Raw genomic sequence first — 18,675 nt, forward strand, 5'->3', positions numbered from 1 at the left:
TAACAAAATGACTACGGTTGTTGCAAAGTATAGATAAGAGATCGATTTAGTCCGCAATTGGTTTTTCGCTATATCCATTCAGAACCAGCATTTTATCTTTGTCATAATTATGACGCAACTATTATAAAGTAAAATCATTGCCGAAATCAACGCAGGTGATCGTATGGGCAAGACACAGTGTATTAAGTTAAGTGCATTTCCTTAGTAAGTTACGCTATGAGCTTGATTTTTTTATCAATCAATCCAGGTGATTTGTTTTTAGCTACAAGGGGTTCTGCATGACCACAAGCGTATGAGGTTTGTGTTACTTTTATGATAATCATAACGCACCTCTCCACAATGGTTGTCCTAATGGTCCGGGCAAAGTCAAGGCTACTAGTAAAACAACTTGTCAAGGCCCAAGCTCGACGAAGGCATAATATATTCATAATGCCTACCACGTACTTGCTTCCATTATGGAACAAACACATAGGCGTTACATTGTGTACTCCACGTACAACCTTCTCTCCTTTTTTATTAGATTTTTGCAAGTCACTCAAAACAGTATCACAGCGACTGTGAGATCGCGTGCGATCTCGGATCGTTAATCCGGCTTATATAAATATATATATATATATATATATATATCTATTATGGTCTTTAAAATAAAATACATTAGTTATCTTTCAAAACTTCACGGTTAAAGAGGCGTGCTTCACATGGCCAAAATGGATGTCGGATGTGTAATCGGCTAGTCGAAAATGAGTTACGGCCATCTATTCCCATTTACATCTTGCCAAACAGAGACCTATACAACGGAAATAGCGGACTTAGCTCTCAGACAGACATTTGGCATAGTCTGATTAGAAGTGCACGCTCGCCCCTCGTGGAAGTTGTCTTAAAGCCCTATAGTCACATGTGCTCTGCTCACTTTCAGTATTACCCGAAGTTAGTGTGCATCAACTAGAAGTGCAAAAAGAAAGATGCAAGACAAGACACATTTCACACTTACGTTGACGTCCATCAACTATACGTACGTAAAGATACAAAACATGCGTGACGACTTCAGCAATTATTAAACGAAAACCTTCTGAGGTGATTTGTTTGTTGTTTGAGCATACGCGACGACGTCGATCGATGTTGCTAGCAACTGGGCTCCCTGAGAATCACTTGCAACTCCCACTCACTTCGACATTAGAAACTTACGGTCACCATCACAGAGATGTCGATGAAGTGAAGCTTGAAGCGAAGTTTGGAACAATTGCAGACACCCTAATGTTAGCGTAGGTATCGCTTAAGGTAGTTATTGTTTTGTTGGTCACTCGCTCCGTCTGATCACCAGTACGAGAGCTTGTTGTTCTTAAGAAGTTTAGCACGTGGTCAAACGATTAATGTGTCATCTGTTTTTCGTCACTTCTTTAAGTCCGGTCAAGGTCTGCTGAGGTCAGCTTCCTGTCTAGTGGTGAGTGCCACGTGCATAAGCAACGACTTCGGCTGACAAGTTCAAGCGCGTGGAAACTAAAACGGAACTGGATAGTATTGAAAAGAAAGAAAAAGATGTTATAGTACCCTGTCTTGCGTGAATAATAGGCGGTCCTGCTGAATCATACACGCACACACGTTGCTCTTTCCTTGCAAGAAAATTTGAAGACCACCATCACCATCACCACCAGCACAACCACTTTTACCAGAATCAGCACGACAGGTCCAAATCGCACACGTCCTGCCCAGTTCAGATGAAGTGTACAAGTAATCACGCGTGCCTTCAACAAACTTTTCTATTGTCGTTATTTTTCCGTCTAATAACAGTAGTATGATTGATAACAGTCGGTCTAGTGTCAAGGAGTGTATTGTAAATAATTGCTTCGATTATTTAAGTTGGTCAGTCAGGTATTTATATAGTTGGCTTAGTTTGTTAGGGTTGTTGGAGAAGTCAGCGGTGGTAATGCTGTTTGTCTGTCTGTCTGTCTGTGTGTTCATTTATCCGTCCGTTCGTCTTCGCGCGGGCACTTGTGAGCGCGATCTTACTCCGGCCTCGTCGTCGTCATTTGACTGACGAACGTCGTCTAACCCGCTCGGGATCCACGAACTCACTGACGAAGAGCTAGGTGGCTGGCTGGCAAACGAGTGGCGCCGGTGGCGGGTAGTAGCGGCGTAATAATATTTTATTTAGAAATACATAGAGCCCCCCCCCCCCCCCCGTTCGGCCGGCAGCTAGTCGTTCGTTCGGTTGAGAGGGGCTGCTGCTAGGCAGAGTGAGAAAACGAGAGAGATACAACTGGAAAAACGAGAGAGTATCAGGCACGACCAGGCGGCGGCAGCAGCAGCAGCCCGGTACAGGCAAGCAGCAGGCAGGCCGTTCATCGAGCATGCACAGAAAACAGACAGAGAGTCCTGCTACTACTGCTGCTGCTGCTGCTGCTTCTGCTCACAACCAGCACGGCAGAACAGAGCACAGCCAAAGTCGGAGTCGGAACCAGCATACAATACGCATATATACATATATATACATACACACACAGACGCACATCTCAAAGAGAATCTCCCGCGCGCCGCCGGTGAGGCGTGGGGCACCCACCACCCTCTCCCACCGCGGCCGCCGGCCCGCCTTCATTCCGCGGACCTACGGCTCCATCCCTCCAGATACAATTAAAAACGCGCGCCAATGGCTCCCGCTCTCGCGCACCACGTGACTGTGACGTCACCAATGCGTGCCCCCCGGAACCCCATTTCGAATTTTTTGTTGTTGTTCTTCAAAAATCGAGCGGTGGCGATGGCAGCGGCGGCACGACGGCAGAGGCGGCTGCTGCTGCTGCTGCTGCTGCTGCCGCCTCTGAAGCTGTGGCAATGGTGGTGGTGCTGGTGCTTAGAGTCTGTGCTCTGCTTTGCTTTAGGTTCGGCAGGCAGTGTAGCCTAAACTAGCTAGCTGCCTGGCATCGGCAGTAGCAGCAGAACGGGCGGCCCGGCCGCGGCCGACGCGTCGGACCGCGGTTGCTCTCTCCCTTTTCCCTCATCGTCGTCGTCGACTACGTCGCCGAAGTAGTCGGCGGTAGCGTTCGCGCACGCCGCGAGTGCCTAATTTGAAGGGGGTGCTGTGTCGTTGGTTTAGTTCGTTTGGTTGGGTTTGAATTGGGTTGAATTAAGGGCAGGGAACGGCGTACTGGGATACCGCTGCTGCTGCCGATGCGGCTACGGCCGGCACCAACTGAATGGGGCCAGCGCGCGGGTGCAAGCACAAGCATAGATATTATTACTAGTACGCCTACAACTGCTACTAATACAGGAACGCACCACAGTAGCAGCGGCGACCGCCATCGACCATGATTGCGGTACATTGAGAAGCCAGTCAACCAACCGTATGAAAACTGTTTGAACGGCATTTGAACTACTCTGCCGCTCACTGCCACAACTATCACTACTACAATAGTAACCGAGCAAGCCTTCTCATTCCAGTCGCACATTCAGCTAGTCACCTTAACCCAGGCCACGCCAGGCCAGCACGCACGTCTAGTCTCCCAAACCGCGATATCTGCCTCCCCGGCACCCCTATCCTCAACTAGCCGTACGACGGCCGCATGACCAAACGAGACTGCGGTGAGTGATTGAAGGAGCCTAATTTTGAGGTATTATTACGATTACGAATGGAAATGCTCCTTGGCCTCCAAAAGACACTTTCTTTTTTAATATTTGCACCGCCTACCTATCGACATTTGCAGTGCCATCTCTGTTCTCGTTTATTTCGCGTGAGCGCCCGCCGGCTCCATTAGAGCCGAAAGATCAGGGACCAGAGCGAAGGGATAGAGTGAGGTGTGCTATGGGGAACACTGGGACTCTGTTTTGAGAGGATTGAGGAGAGCTAATTCAGAAATTCGAATGTTCGAAGCAAGTAAAGTACTTCGAACGACAGCAGCTTTTGTCAAACTTCTACGAGATAGTCAAGAATGCCAGACAGAGAAAAAGAAAGGCGATAGAAACAAACGGCCGCTAGCAAATGCAAACATTCTTGTCGTCGTTAAATTCGGGCAGTTGGGCTAGGTTCGCTATCTCATGAGTGCACCTAATCAGAGTTAGCGGGGGATCGTACCACACGCACTAAATAAGTATCGTTACTCTTGAATCAGTCGCAAATCCTGCATAGGGCAAAATGCAACGTTTGAGAGTCTAATCGTTAACCAATACTTCATCGCATCCGCATTTAGTAAGTAAACACAACGAGCGCTTACTATGATTGTTTAACATATTTAGCTCAATAATACAACGGTAAACATGATTAAACGGTTCTATACATTGTTGATCGCCACATACCTGATATCAAAGACAGGATCTATCCATAGCAGGAGTCTCACCTTGATTCTACATGTTTATGTCGGGATTGCCACGCAAGCTTGCACACGTTGAAAAATTTTTGTACAGGTATGCCGCTGCTGGCAATGAAATTGTCAGACGAGTCGAATCAGCCGCGGTGGTTATCAATCGTCAATTTGTTGAATCAGTTGGGTATAACGGTCATATATTAGTTTCTCTGCCAGAACAAACTCACACAGATCCTATGAACACTTTCGGTTAAGTTGATAACTTTATTTTCTGTTTATATATATTGAAGTTGAGTTGATCGAGCGGAAGTGGCAGAAGCGTGTCGAACAATTGTCATGATCGCCCTGGGTTACAGACTGTCGATTGCCGTTGAGAGGTGCAGGTATACATCTTTCAGACTGCCATGAGTCATCTTTACTATGAGGCAAGGGTGAACAATAAGCGAGAAGAAAGGAACTACTCTCGCAATAATCCTTTTCTCTCAATGAAAAACAGAATAACTAGAAAAAAAAAAAATGATTGTTGATGCGGTCAATCTAAGGTCGCTAAATTGAATAGATTGTCGTACGTTAAATTCCATTGGTTTGCAAGCCAAAAAGGCTTTTTTTTTTTCTGCAAATTGACCTCAGTCAGTTGATTCCTGCCTCGAGACGGTCCAAAGTGTGTCCCTTCTAAGTTTCGGTTTCCTATATAACACACTGTACATAATGCTGATGCCAAATATATTGACACTTAGTAATTGCTCTACATGACTGATATTTCTACCTAAATAACAACGTAAATAGAAAGTTCTATAATAAAAATGAAATTCTTCCTCTTTATCGAAACTTTTCTGATCATATGTCTTCCAGATTTATCATGCTATATCCCTTCCTAGGTCTAGCCTATAATAGGTTACTTAGTGGAACAAACCTCATAAGCAATGTATTAAAGCAAACTTCACTGAAAAGCCTACATACAGCCAAAGAATTGGCTTTTTGGTTAAAGGTTGACAGGTCCTTCCTTGACGTTACCTATAAATGTTCAGCTATTCTGTACCAGTCTAATCGTTGTAGAATTGAAATGAAAAAAACTGATCACAGGCTAATGGGCTATTAATCAACGGTGTTATAGATGGACGCCAACGTCCCCAGTGTTACAGGGAAACATCTTATTCAGCACTATTCCTGAATTTGCAAATTAGAGGACAAGTTTCACGGCTGACTTACACGAAATTACAAGTTAAAGCTATTGCAACAAACAACAGTTGCTTGTTCTAATTGTCAGGGTAAAATCTAATGGGGTTCAGACACCAGTTTTTATTATGCTGTGCACGTGTATATAACGGTGCATAAATTAGCGATTATATGGTGCGTACCATAATGTCAATTGGGTACAACGAAAACGCCTCGCTGTTTATGTTCTTTGAAAAATTACAATCTAATTTGGTCTGCTGAAACGTCGAAATTGGTCTATAAAAACCTATAATTAATGTATCTGAGAACAGGGCTCGACTAGTCAGAAGCCATTGAAGGCTTCAGATTGGTTCCGGTCATCCGAAACCTTCAAAGGATCAAAGTGTCAACGTTTGTACTGTACATGTTTCATTATATGCCAATTGTTATGATTGTTGAATGACCTTATGTGGCCTTAGGGTGGATCACGTTCCCGCGTGAGAAAACCGCAAGGAGGAAGCAGCAACAGGTTTAAGGCGTTGTCTATTACATTCAACACAGATGACTTCGATCGGTTTTTACATAGAACTAGAGCCGCGCCTATTTTCACAATCAATATACTGCACATGTAAACAGTCTACCAAAGCATTAAATGTTTCATATTGAAACTGTTCCATATAGTGAGAAATCAACTTAATGGCTAGCTAATAAATCGCAAACACCCGCTTATATGCTACTTCAGAATGGAATCAGTATATGACAAGCTTCGTATCCATATATTTACCGTGGGTACCCTTTTTCCGACCGCGTGTTCGAGTATGAAATTGAGTAGCTATACTTGTATGTTTGACTAAGTGCTGGCAATATGCTTTTGTTGCCAAGACGATGAGTGTCTAAATGCACTGTATATGACAACCAATAGCACCTACGTGAATTTCTTGCAGGAAACTCGTATCGAAGCGACGAGAGATGCCTATCTCTATGAGTGCGTATGATGTCGACGTTCTATCCAACCCAACGGACGTCGATTTGATAAGCTGTATAAAGCGGGGACTCGTGCTAAGACACATGGAGGACGAGAAGGAAGAGATCGGTTCAACTCGTGATATTTCGTCTACAGGAACTATCAACAGTTCCCTTTAGTCTCTCCAATCCAATGGCAGAAAGCGCACTGCGAAAGCAGCAGCGGCGGCACGTGACGCACGTTCGACGGCCATTGGCTAAGGGAAAGCTCCGCGAATTGTATCGTATATAGCGTCTATAACGAGAACTGTGACAACCCCGTTTTCCAAAGGTCAACTACGTAGCTCCACCATGCGCATATGCAGATACTGACTCATGCCCGATACCGGTAAAAGCAAGTACTATTTTCGATGAATAGGGCTGCTTTGTTTACGCCTGTGTTTTCCAGACTGGCTACAACGTACGGCTCGTGTACTGATATGAATTCTATCGCTAACAGTTTTGCCACCACTTGCGACTGACAGAATAGCGTGCAGAGTGATAAAAAAGATGGGCACAGGGATTTTTACCTTTAGTGCAGTTTGGGTACGGAAAGCCCCACTACGGAAGATAGCTGAATCATGAAGCCAATGATAAAAAAGCCACAGTACATAGGGTTTTTTTTATCGCCTTGTCTACAATTAGTAAATGGGTCAGGTAGTCACAGAAAGTAGGGAAGGAAGTCTAAAGGAATTGTCCGAATGATACGCTTCTCTCACGTCTCATTTTCTAGCTAATTCTTCATTCTGCTAAGCCCGTGAATGGCGTGTCGGTCCTTCTGCAACAAAAAACATTCTGAATGTACGGCAAAAACAAACGACAGTGTAAATAAGAGCAGTTATGAACAGCCAAAGTACAAACCAAAGACTGTCACTTCTATTTTTGTTTTATTAGATGGCCTCTGCTTAGCGAATGTAGCGTGTTTACTTTCCTTTCCGTCTGTCCACACGGGACCGACGGGGCATAGTTGTACATGCGCACTTACGTAGTAGCAGGTCATTACATACGTAAAATGCGCTGCCCGACGGGTTCGGCTTGGCAGAAAAAACAGGACAATCGCCAGGCTTGCGCCGAGAAAGATGTGAGTTGCAAATGACCGTAACGCCAGTCGACGGGTTAAGAACGAATGAGGCTATCAGTGGAAGCGGCGAGTAGGGGGCAAAGCTCATGACGGGCTGAAGTAGAACCGTCACCCCTTTCCATAGGAAGAACTATGCCGAAGTAGAGAGACAGTCCGATCCTCCTGTACGTCTCGTATGCTGTTTAAAACCTTTCGGCATGCGTTTTGCACGCTAACTCCCTAGCATTATATGGTATATGGACGTATAGAAACTTACGCCAGCACCAACGAGAGTCATCTTTTTGCCCAAGAATAAGGAATAATGCCGGCGTAAGGATGAGAGAAGCATCGCAAAGTGTAGACTGCATTGGGTAGATGGAGAGAGGTCTTGAAGATAGGCTAGGCGGGGTCGCACACGAACCAGAGGGGTTATGAAGGTTATGGAGTGTCAGAGGAAGGGCAGCGGGCGGGGGTTTTAAGTTGGCTCTTTCACGCATCGTGCATCCACTTCTAGAAAGCAAATTGCGAGAAGTGTGACGAAGCCGCGAGCATACGTCTGCCTGTCCGCCAAGACGAGCCATTGCTCCTTTCTGGCCCTTCGCATTCGTGCACTTCGTGTGTTCATATTTTTTTTTCGCGGAGACACAAATGGTAGTATGTTTGACGCATAGTGCATTCTCACGCTTCTACTTGTACGTTAGTTTTCAATGCTGCTTATTCGTCATTGGAATGAAGCAACCGTCTTGCACTAATCCTACCCCTGCCACCCCGCCGCCGAGCTCATGGTTCACGCCAGCTCTATTCGCCGTACCACCATCGTTTCCCGACACATTTTCCGGTAGATATCAGTAGCTTCTGTTCGATATTTTGTTGCTTACAAATAACGTATGTGTGTGCTTATTGGCCTATAGAAGTGTTTTACTTTGTCACAGCAATATTCGACCATACATAGAAGAAAATGCAACCAAAGGCGTACAAACGATACCGAAAATGAGAATGACGCCAACAGAGAAAAAAGTCGGAGTGGGTCAGGCAGAGTAAGGAAGAATCATACTTCTGCTCCCGCCAGCACCATTGTTACTCCTCAAGCTGGTACAGACACCTACAATATACAAATTTAAAAATTTTCACTCGTCACCCACTGCTCTTCCGCCCCATTCCAGTACCCGGCCACGGGGACGACCGCCGGAAGGGGCAACAAATATCTTCGCTCGTTTTGTTGGCCTTTTCGCAACTGCTTATGCTTTTGCTGGCGTGGCTGTGCCGTAGTCGCCGACTGAATCAGGGAAGTACCATGACAATGCAGCTCCGACAGAGGCTCCCTCGCACGCCTTCCCCGATTCCTTCTTCAGCTATACAACACAGCCACTGACTGGCATCTTGAAGTTGGCTGAGCATTACGAAGGGAACATCGACCAGAGCGGCTAGATGAGGAAAGGTCTGAGAACAGGCGGCGCAGCCTGGGGTGGGCCTTTATATGGGCACGGGCCTGCACCAGTCGGGTCTGCGGTGTGTGTCCAGGAATTGCGCTCTTTCTTTATAAAGTGCCGTTCCGCCACTACTAGCTGGCCCAAGGCGTCCCCTATGGGAAAGCTATGCCAAATGAAGAGGTTCGAAGACGAGGAACACCGAGGTGTAATCTATGAGGGAATCACCTAAAGGTGTGCATCGAAGGCAGTAGGGCTGGTCGGTAGGAGTTGAAATTGTTTAGAGCAAATCGAACAACGCACGTGAAAATGGCAATGGGCGGCAAACGCTTCAGCGTTCGTTCGTTCGTAGAGTTGAGTTCTTCTGAGTAGAAGTGCTTATATTGGTAGCGGTGAAGTGCCAACGAAGTTTTTCATAGGCGGATTCGTACGTATGAATGTACATTTAAGTTTGGCGTTCCCTAAAGCGTAATAAATATTGTAATGTTAAGTATACTATTATAAAAAAAAAGATACGAAGATACATAGATGTTACAAATATAGCATGCTATGTAGTTTTGTGCAAACTGTCATAAGTGCGGCAGACATTTTCGTGATTGATGATGCTACCAAAAATACGTTTAGCAGTTATTTTAAACGAAGTGTTTGGAATAATATATGCCGCCTCCGTTGTATTAAACGATTAAGCTAGTGATCTAAAATTCAATCATAGTTGACCCCGATTATTGTAACGTATCAGGTTTGAGGTTGTTATCCTTAATAAATAAACAAACGCGAGTAATTAAACCCTAGATAATATCCTAGATAATAATATAGGTGAAATTTAACTGGAACATTACATCATCACCGATAGAAGCTCAATGGTGCACTACCCAAAAATAATAGTTGGGTAAATTTAAAAATGGACTTTATTTATAATTCATCTAATATAGAAAAAGGTTGAATACTTTTTTTACATACAAATTCACTAACGCTCTACCAAAGCTGTTTGTACGAACTAGATAACTAGAACTAAACAACGAGGTATCAACTCAAATCTATTAGAATAAACCTAATTTTCTGTGGCAACACACTAGGTGGCAACGCGGCACAAGTCCAATATACGAAAGAACTTGTGAAAATATTCATCGCGGATGGACTTTCTCCTAAAAAACAGATCGTAGGAGTGAAAAACTGAGTACCCACACATACCGATCTGTTCTGACAACCTGGCAAGGTACAGGGAGCGCGAAGAGAGCAATGCACTGGCCGAATGAAAATGGGCGATTGCAGGCGAAGACGAACTAGCGAAGTGACGGATCGACTTTGGTGCGCCCCTGCGGCTACTGCTGAGAGTGAGTAGGATATGCACCGAGACTTAGAACAATGACGAAATGTCGAGTCTTCCTTGTTCTGTTCCCCTTTTCCCCATCACCGGTTATAGCCCCCGCCTCTGTCACACCCTCTCTACCCTCCACCGTTTCCTTCGCATCATTTAGGTGGAGGACGACGATGCTGATGATGAGTTAGGTGCCGTGTCGGCCGTTTTTCGCTGCCCTCTGCTGCTGCTGCTAGTCCTTTTCGTTATTGCTCTTTCTTCTTTCGACAATCCTTTTGCCGCCTGGCCTTCGTTTTTGCTGTGCCGGCACTGTTCAACTTACTTAGCAATTTCATAGTTGCGCGCACCGCGATGTCTCATGGCCATCCACCACTACAGCTATTTCTAATGCAGTGCCGCGCATCGCAACTCCAACTTCTCGTGTGGCCTGAGAAGTTACATTGCTGCTGCTGCTGATGTTACTGTCAACTTCTCCTTTTTAACGCTGCCGTCTATTTAATAAACCACAGTAGTCCTTAGCAAACAGCAAGATGCTCACTATCCGTAATCCGCCATCGGGGTCGCCCCACCCATCTCTTGCTTGAGCCTGTTTTTCTCCTCCCTATATTACACTCCCACACCCGTAGTACCGCATATGCACATATACCTACAACAAACATACGCGTTTCTTCGACATATGCAAGGTAGTACGGCATGCCACGTTAAGGCAAACTGTATTTCGCTGCTTCTGCCGTTGCCGCTGCTGGGGGACAGGGGCACTCGTGATAGTGGTGGTAACTATGCCAGCGATGGTTGTAGTTGTGCTGGTGGGCATTTCGTAAGTAAACGCCGCGTGCAACCGCTCGCACACGCTCTCTGTCTCTTACAGTCTGTACCCCTGTCTTTCGTCCCCCAACTCACCCTTTCCGCCCCCAGTTTCCCATTTTTCTCACCCATTTTCGCCCCGTACATTTCTCTCTGTCGCACGTTCTTCTCCAGTTCCAAATTTCATCCGTCGGCCAGCCGCTAGGCGCGCCGCTAACGGCAGCAGTAGCCGTACTGCGCCAACGACAGCAACGACGGTAGCGGTCGCTGCAGTAGCGAGTTCAGCACGCGACAGCAGTAACGCAAGCGAGGCAGCCGCCGCTACTGGCGGTAGAAAAAGGGAGAGACTCAAATGGAAAATGTAAAAATGGTTCTTATATTGCGCGCTCGTTTGAGTTTTCTCCACCTCCCCCCACGCTATGCAGTTCCTCCGTCTGATTCTCCAGTCGCTGGTTCCACGTTTCAGTGCGTCCCCACATCGCGTCTCAGTCCGTGCCCTCAACTTTCCCAGTACCCCCCCCCCTCCCCCCTTTTCTCCTTCTCTCATTTTCTCGGGCGGGCTCCCCCACCTTGATCCCCAGCATCCGCCCGTAGCCACTGCCGGTGGGTCGGTTCGTTCATTCGTTCGCTCGTTTGTTCGCCTGTTCCTCCATCGAGAGGGGGAGGCGACGGAGCGATCATTGCCACCGTTGGGCATTCCGCTGCCGCCAGGAAGCAGAATGAGAAAGAGAATGCAAAAGAACGAGAAAGAAGGAAAAAGACGGGGATGTGTTGGATAGAGTCGGGGACGCCCGTCGCCGTCGTGCTGAAGGGCACACGGGCAGCGAGGTTTGACGGAGCCAGCGCGCACGCTATAACGAATTAAAAGCTTAGAAAACGAGAAATGGGGATACATATTTATATAGCTGGGCTCGTGAGCAGGAGATGGCAGTGGTGAGGGGCTGAGACGGGGCAGGGAATTGGAACTCGAAATGGGAACGGGACGAGCTGCTATGAAGGGATGAGTTGGGGAGAAATTTAGGGGCGTTAGAAGAGGAGAGAATGAAATGAAAAGAAAGCGCAGCTTTGTCCCTTATTCTAGCACCCCCGTTCACACGTCCGTCGTACAAACCTCCTCCACAGACCTCCGAGGCCTGCAGTCCCCTCTGGCTGTATTCCCTGCTCAACCCCTCCGCCTGCTGCTATGCACACTCACCCACAGACGGACATATACGCATAGTTGAGACACGCTGCACACATACTGCCGATACTCACATACAAACATACACGAACACATATATATATTGGTTTACGGTGAGGAAACACGACGATGATGATAATGATGTTGAGGGCGGCAGCAGTGGCACAGTGTGTATGAGTCTGTTCTATGTATAGGTGAGAGTATGTGTAACAATGTTCAGCAATTCAGAAGCGGCCGACAACGAACGGCGACTGACGACCCTTTTCCTGCTTTTCGTTGCGTTTGCTGTTCGTATCTTGTCCAATTTGTCGTATTTATTCATCGTTCAGACAAGGGAGCAGAAGAAAGGACAGTGGCGGCTAGAGTAGACCAATCGAGGCTAGAGCCATCTTTGCTGATGGCCGAAAGACGAAAGAAAGACGCATGATGGTAAAGACAATGCAGAAAAGCAGAGGGAACCGATGTGTAGCGTCGCGCGTAAAATTGGCATAAGCGTAGACAGCGGACGTGCTTCCCTGCGCGGCATAAAGCGAGTTTAATATCACGCGTTATATTATAGCGGATAGAGAGACAACTGAAGTTGTATTGCTGAAACTAGATACGATAAGGAGAATAAAGCACGAGGCAACAGCTGTAAACATTATCCACCGACCTACCGGAATGATCAAGATGAAAGACTGCTGTAGAGGCTAATCTCTCATCAGTGTAAAATCAGGCCTGCGGTACGCCCGTCACCGATACTCGAGCGTGTATTCAAACGCAAATCGTTCTGTCTTTCTTCTAATCAATCCACACGACGTTTCTTTCCGATCAAAATAACGTAAGCACGCATTTACGTAGTGCGGTTTGCCACCTGTCTATTGGCCATGTTCCAGATATAGTAGGCGTCCGCTGATCATGATCGATGAACTTGTACTTGATAAAACCAGAGCTACTGGTCTCTTCAACAGGTAACTTTTATACTACTACTATGTGCTATGTAAATTCATTTTCATAGAAATTGGAAAATCGGTCGCATGATGATGGTGATAGAGTTAACTTCAACAGTAGGACGAAATATTTGAAAGCAATACAAATGTTCGTGTCCACAAAGTTGAACAACGGTTGTACGCCGTTGTTATTATTCACGGCGAATCTGTTCTTATCAGTACTCCTCCAGTCATCAGCAACAAAGCGGAACAAATCAACGAAGCGGATTTAAAGCATCCTACGATCGCACACAGGGTCTTATACCCACTATCCACTAACCCTTGCCGTCGTCCATCGGCGAATTTTGGATTTGAATTAGAAGTCTCTCGAAGCAGTGACAAGCAGCTCCTCATTGGCGCTGACTAAAAAGCAGCACCAGACCACATTACGGGGGCGTTTTCGACTTTGAATTTTGATGTCTCTACTGCTGTTACTGTGGCTATTGCTGTGCTGTTGTTTCTCTCTGTCCGAAGCCCATTCAGTATCTCGTTCTTTTTGCCAGTGTCTTTTTCCCTCGCCGATTGCCCCGTCACCGAATATAGCGGTTGTCCGTCGAAACGAAGGGGCTTCGTCATCTGAACGAGAACGAGTCTGAGAATGATGACGAACGCTGAGAGGTGAAATTGAGTTAGACATAGACATAGACAGACAGATAGACAGACTTCAGCGAACATGGACGACGCGTATGGAACTCTAGCCACCAATGACTGCATGGAAAGCGCTGAAGCGCGCACCAAACACTATGCGATAACGAGCATAGTTGCAGTACAATTTATAGAGATTTCGTGTTTCTGCCTAGAAAGCCGCTCACAAGATCAGCGATCAGCTGCTCACACACGCCAAAACAGCATCGATGCTAGCGAACGTTCAGATGGTTCTGTCAACAGAAGACAAGGGTCAGGTTACCGTTGCAGAACATCTAATCAGCGATATATTTCCAACAAACTACAAATAAAGCACAATCGATCAGTGTTTAATAGTATGCTTGCTAGCAGACCTCATGGAAACCAATAGGTTTTCTCCCAGTCAGAGAATCTGTCCGTCAGCAGCCGTTGAAGTAAATTAGAACTAACGTTGAGTATAGGTCAACTCTTGTCCAGTTGAATGAATCGGAGCATCGTCCACTAGTAGCTTTCCATCGATGCCGGGAATTCGTCCTATCGGCAGAAGCGCGTTCGATTCTTCGCCCTGTATTCTAACGGTTCATCGTCGATAGTAAACGTTGTTCAGAGTACTTTACATAGTTCGCTAAATATGCAGGCGAACAGATAATGTAATGATAATTGATGACATACTTTAGCTATAACATATAGCTGCCTGTTTCGATATCGTAATATTACGCTAGACATGGTACCCCCCCCCCCCACCAGTTTGTTTCCCAATGTTATTCACTACTACTTCGATTCTCCTATATTGACCGTGAAACTGGTCCCGGCTGCTCGGCATGTCTGACAATGAAAAGGTTCGTATGGAGCCAGATTGCCGGAAATGCAGGCAAGACCAGAAGCAATTACCGGAAAATCGTTGGGTACGATAGAAAAGGAGCACCGAGTGAATGGTTTCGGCCCTGTCTAACGGTGACGGTTACCGTAGAATAATTAGGGTCACGTTTAATTCAATTCTCAGTGGTGATGATGTTGAACTTCGGACCTCGGTTGAAGTATTGGTTTGAAGCAGCGATCGAGAGATAGTCGTTCAGTCAAAAAGCTTTCCTTATACCCAAAAAAAACAACTGAATTTCTTTGACTGGCGGTTGGCAGAATTTCGGTTTCTACTAATTGCAACATTGCTTAGCTGTTAGTTTTAGATTTTGATGACCGCTAGCGACAGTGCCAAACAACACTGGGCCATCGAATATGTATTAAACTAAATTATAACGTTCCTTTTTTCATTTATTTTCGTATAATTGTCATGTTCGTGCGAGGGCATTCTCTCCTTTGCGTCCATTCATTTTACCTGAATGTTCTCAATGACGTAGTATCATCGCGTTCGTCGTAAAAATAATTATAGGAAGCAGAAATCGGCTTTGGTGTGCCACAATAACGGCTGCCCTGGGGCTTTCCACCTGATCGGTTCGAAGAGAACATTTCCTGGATGTTGTTGTTGTCGTCGTCGTCGTTTTCACTTAAGGGCATTTTAATTTTGCTGATTTTGGCATAACAGCTCTCCGTAAATGACGCACAACACACCACTCAATCACTGGACGGAACGATTACGTATTCTGCGATAAGGCCAATGATCACGTTTTCTGTGTTAAGCAAGTTTGTTTTGCGTGGAACGGTCACGTCATGGTTCATAGAAAACGATAGTGGATAGTCGCTTATTGTCGGCGTCGCTGCTCGTTTGCCGTTCGCCCCTTTCACGAAAGAGTCAGCTCGACCAACCGGACAAGTGAAGCTGCCTCGTTCCACGAAGCCGATATTTCTTCAGCAGCCATTTGCTTCACATGTGTGAACTTTTCTAGATTATTATAAAATGGTCTTGCGATTGGAGTTCTTGAAAAGCTGGTCGTCACTCAGTCGATGATGGCGACATATGTATATATGTCAGATTGTCACATATGATGATAGAAACGCTTCTACCGTTTATTCTTGATTTGTTCATTCATTTACTTATTTATTATGCTTAAATGGATCACACTCTTTCGTTTTCGATTTTGGATCTACCCCTTCCTATTTAGTTTACTAAGTAATGACAAACGCGTAATTCAGCTTCATATCATTATGACATAGGCGCGTTCATGCTAAGACACTAACACCGTCATACATTTAATCTTCTTTACCCCATCTTTTTCTAATTTTTGCTAGCTGTTTGCTGTATTATAATTTAGTCGCTTACCTGCTTCCTTGCTTCCCGCCATGAGCTACCGGAACTTTGGCGTTCTGACTTGGGAGTATTCTTTTTCTTGCCTCTTGAATCCGCATTAATCATATTGTTGTGAAAGAGGGTGGGCAGCGGCAAGCCCACTTGCTGGAAACACCGGTAGAAATAGCAGCAATTGTCTCTTTGGCACGAGTGCGCCCACAGACGACACTAGCGGCAGCAGCAGCACCAACGCAGGGGGTAAATTTGTTGAGATGGACGGGAAACGAGACGGGATGGGGGCGAAATGCCAGTATGAAACTCTTCGTAGAGGGGTAGGAGGTCCTGGGGGGGGGGGGGGGGCGAATGTCGAAATAGCAAACTGGGTATAACTACGGCAGCAGCACTGAGAACAAGAAGCGCTTTGACTCAGGGAAATAGCAGCGAAGGACAGGTAAGGAGAGAGAAAGCGTTTGAGCGCGAGGCGCTTCTATGAGAGGAGCGATTGAAAGGAAAAAGCCGGTGAGGAAAAGGGGAGCAGGGAGCACGGTGGGTGAGGCAGCGGGCGACTCGGGAGGACGACGACTCCCGCTACAGTCGGAATATTAAATATAAAAGCCGCACTGGCGGCAGAGGCATCGCTACCCGCTGCTGATGCTACGGCTTCAGATGCTGATGCTAGTGATGATGACGATGCGACGGTCGCCGCAGGGCTGACTGGAGCGACTTAAGTTAGCCCGGCCAGGTAAAGGAAAAAGACCGGTTTGGAGGCAAGTAAGGGAATGAAGGTTGGATGCCAGGGTGAACGCTATCCCGGACGCAATGCGTAACGACGATATAGCAGGGAATATAGCAGGGGTTAGAGGGGGAGAAATGAATGCGCCGCTCTCAATATGCATCCGCCTGACGGCCGGGTCTTGGCCCATGGGGGCAGTACTCGCTGCAAAACGAGGACAACATGGGGCGAGCGGATGAAGTAAAGAACATAGAAGAAGACGCTCTGCGCGATGCTAGACTAAGGCCGTTGCTGCCTTTGGCGCTGCTGCCGCCACTCTCTGCTGTTAGTATCTGTTCGTTCGGCACGAGAACGCCGGCTATGAACCGCCGTCAGCAGTTGCCGCAGCAGCTTCGAATCGCGCGTGCAGTCACAAACCGTCCCCGTGGAGTCGGGTTCGCGTTCGCACGGGCGCCCGGGATAGATGAATTATTTAGTAGCTAGAAGTAGCAGCGACCACGGGAACAACAGCAGCAGCACAACCACCATCACCGCAATGAAGAACTATGGCAGGCCATGCTTGCAGGACATACTCGCGCACACAACAAGGTGCAGCCGACAACGGCGGATGCGGTGCTGCCCGCCAACACCGGACTCTGGCAACCGGCATCTCGTATTTAAGAGAGCACCGACCCATTATGGCACGGTTTGCGCGCGATTTGCTGGTTTGCCGCTTCGTCTCGCCTCATCCAGCGAAAGCCAACACAGCTTTGGAGCGTGAGAGATAATGGAAATGGGAAGGTGCTGGTGTCTTACAAGAAGCGGCCAGTGAAACAAGCAGAGGTGGGCGATGCGTGGTCCGCCACGATGTAGTGTCAAGTCGTGTATTTGTCTTTCTGTCAACCGAATCTTCACCATGGGATCAAAGTAATTATTACACACATAAAGTAACTCCCGTTCCTTTACCGTATAGTGGAAATGAAGGAAGGACGGCGCAACCTTCTCTGACAGGTTCCGACACACAGGACGGTCGCGAGGCCGATCGTACCCGTAGTAAAAGAAACATTATCAATTATATTTAGTGATTGTGTTATAGTAAACCAGCTCGATCCGTTGACTCCTGTTTCTGCTTGTTGTCGAGAAGAATTTCTTATGCAGAGAATGGCTGCAGCCCTCCCTCTGTACACCTTTTTGCCTTCCCGTAAAAATGTGTCATTGGCGTGAGGGGTGTGCTTGTCTGCATGAATGTACTTTCTGTGAAAGAACAGGTATAGGCGGCGCTGTGCACTTGCTTAAGCATTTCGTTTAATAAGCTGATTGTAGCTTGCGACGCTTTGAATTCCACAAAGCGACCCTCTCCAAATAACAAACAGCTGAACGCACAAAGCAACGTAGGATAAGGTAAAGACTCCCAACCGGCCGAAGAACACAATTGCGTCAATAAATGCATACAGAGGAGGACACGCACGCAGGACTATGCGTCCATGAACGCTGATGCAAAAACAGCACGAATTCATACCACTCAACAGAAAGTAAAGCCCAGGTCTTGGACCTAGGACCAACAATATTTTGCGTTGTACATTAACGGTCATCTACTCATTGCTTACTTTCAAAATGTTCTGAGACGATTAAGCAATTGCCTGCTTCGTCTGTGTTATGCAACTTCACCCGTGTTATACAGCGATACATTGATAGCGAAGTATATTCCTGTTTCCTTCGGTCCAGAGCGCCTCACAACATTCGACTCTCTGAACTTCAGTACTATTAGGGAAGTTGTAAACTGTGCATGAAGTACCTAGCCATGCAAGCTTCGCTTATATTGATATATTCCTCAAATTTGTTCGTTTTCCCTTTTTCGTCAGTTGTGAGCAGTCAATTATCGCTAAGCGTTTCTGTCTAATATAACTGCCTTGTGGTTCATGAGTGAGAAAAGAAATGTTGTGCGTTGTAG

The 18,675-nt window shown here is 46.5% G+C and overlaps 1 protein-coding gene across 12 annotated transcripts in view; it reads right to left on the minus strand.

The window, feature by feature from the left end:
- The window catches only part of LOC111247462 (uncharacterized), an 83,923-nt gene that overhangs the window by 39,263 nt on the left and 25,985 nt on the right, over nt 1-18,675 (minus strand). For 5 of the 12 annotated variants that reach the window (XM_086985147.1, XM_086985149.1, XM_086985148.1 and 2 more), the window contains one exon: nt 16,046-16,177. The exons of 2 other annotated variants lie outside the window; for them this stretch is intronic. In XM_086985147.1, coding sequence (XP_086841273.1) covers nt 16,046-16,138 — 93 coding nt within the window. In that variant the 5' untranslated portion in view covers nt 16,139-16,177. Of the gene's footprint in view, nt 1-1,016; nt 1,152-1,185; nt 2,092-4,284; nt 4,722-16,045; nt 16,178-18,675 lie in introns of those variants that run through there. 5 more of the 12 variants (XM_086985155.1, XM_086985153.1, XM_086985156.1 and 2 more) reach the window with 5 other exon arrangements.

The sequence above is a fragment of the Varroa destructor genome, unplaced genomic scaffold (assembly GCF_002443255.2).
Source record: "Varroa destructor unplaced genomic scaffold, Vdes_3.0 BEIS01000003.1, whole genome shotgun sequence".
NCBI lineage: Eukaryota > Metazoa > Arthropoda > Arachnida > Mesostigmata > Varroidae > Varroa > Varroa destructor.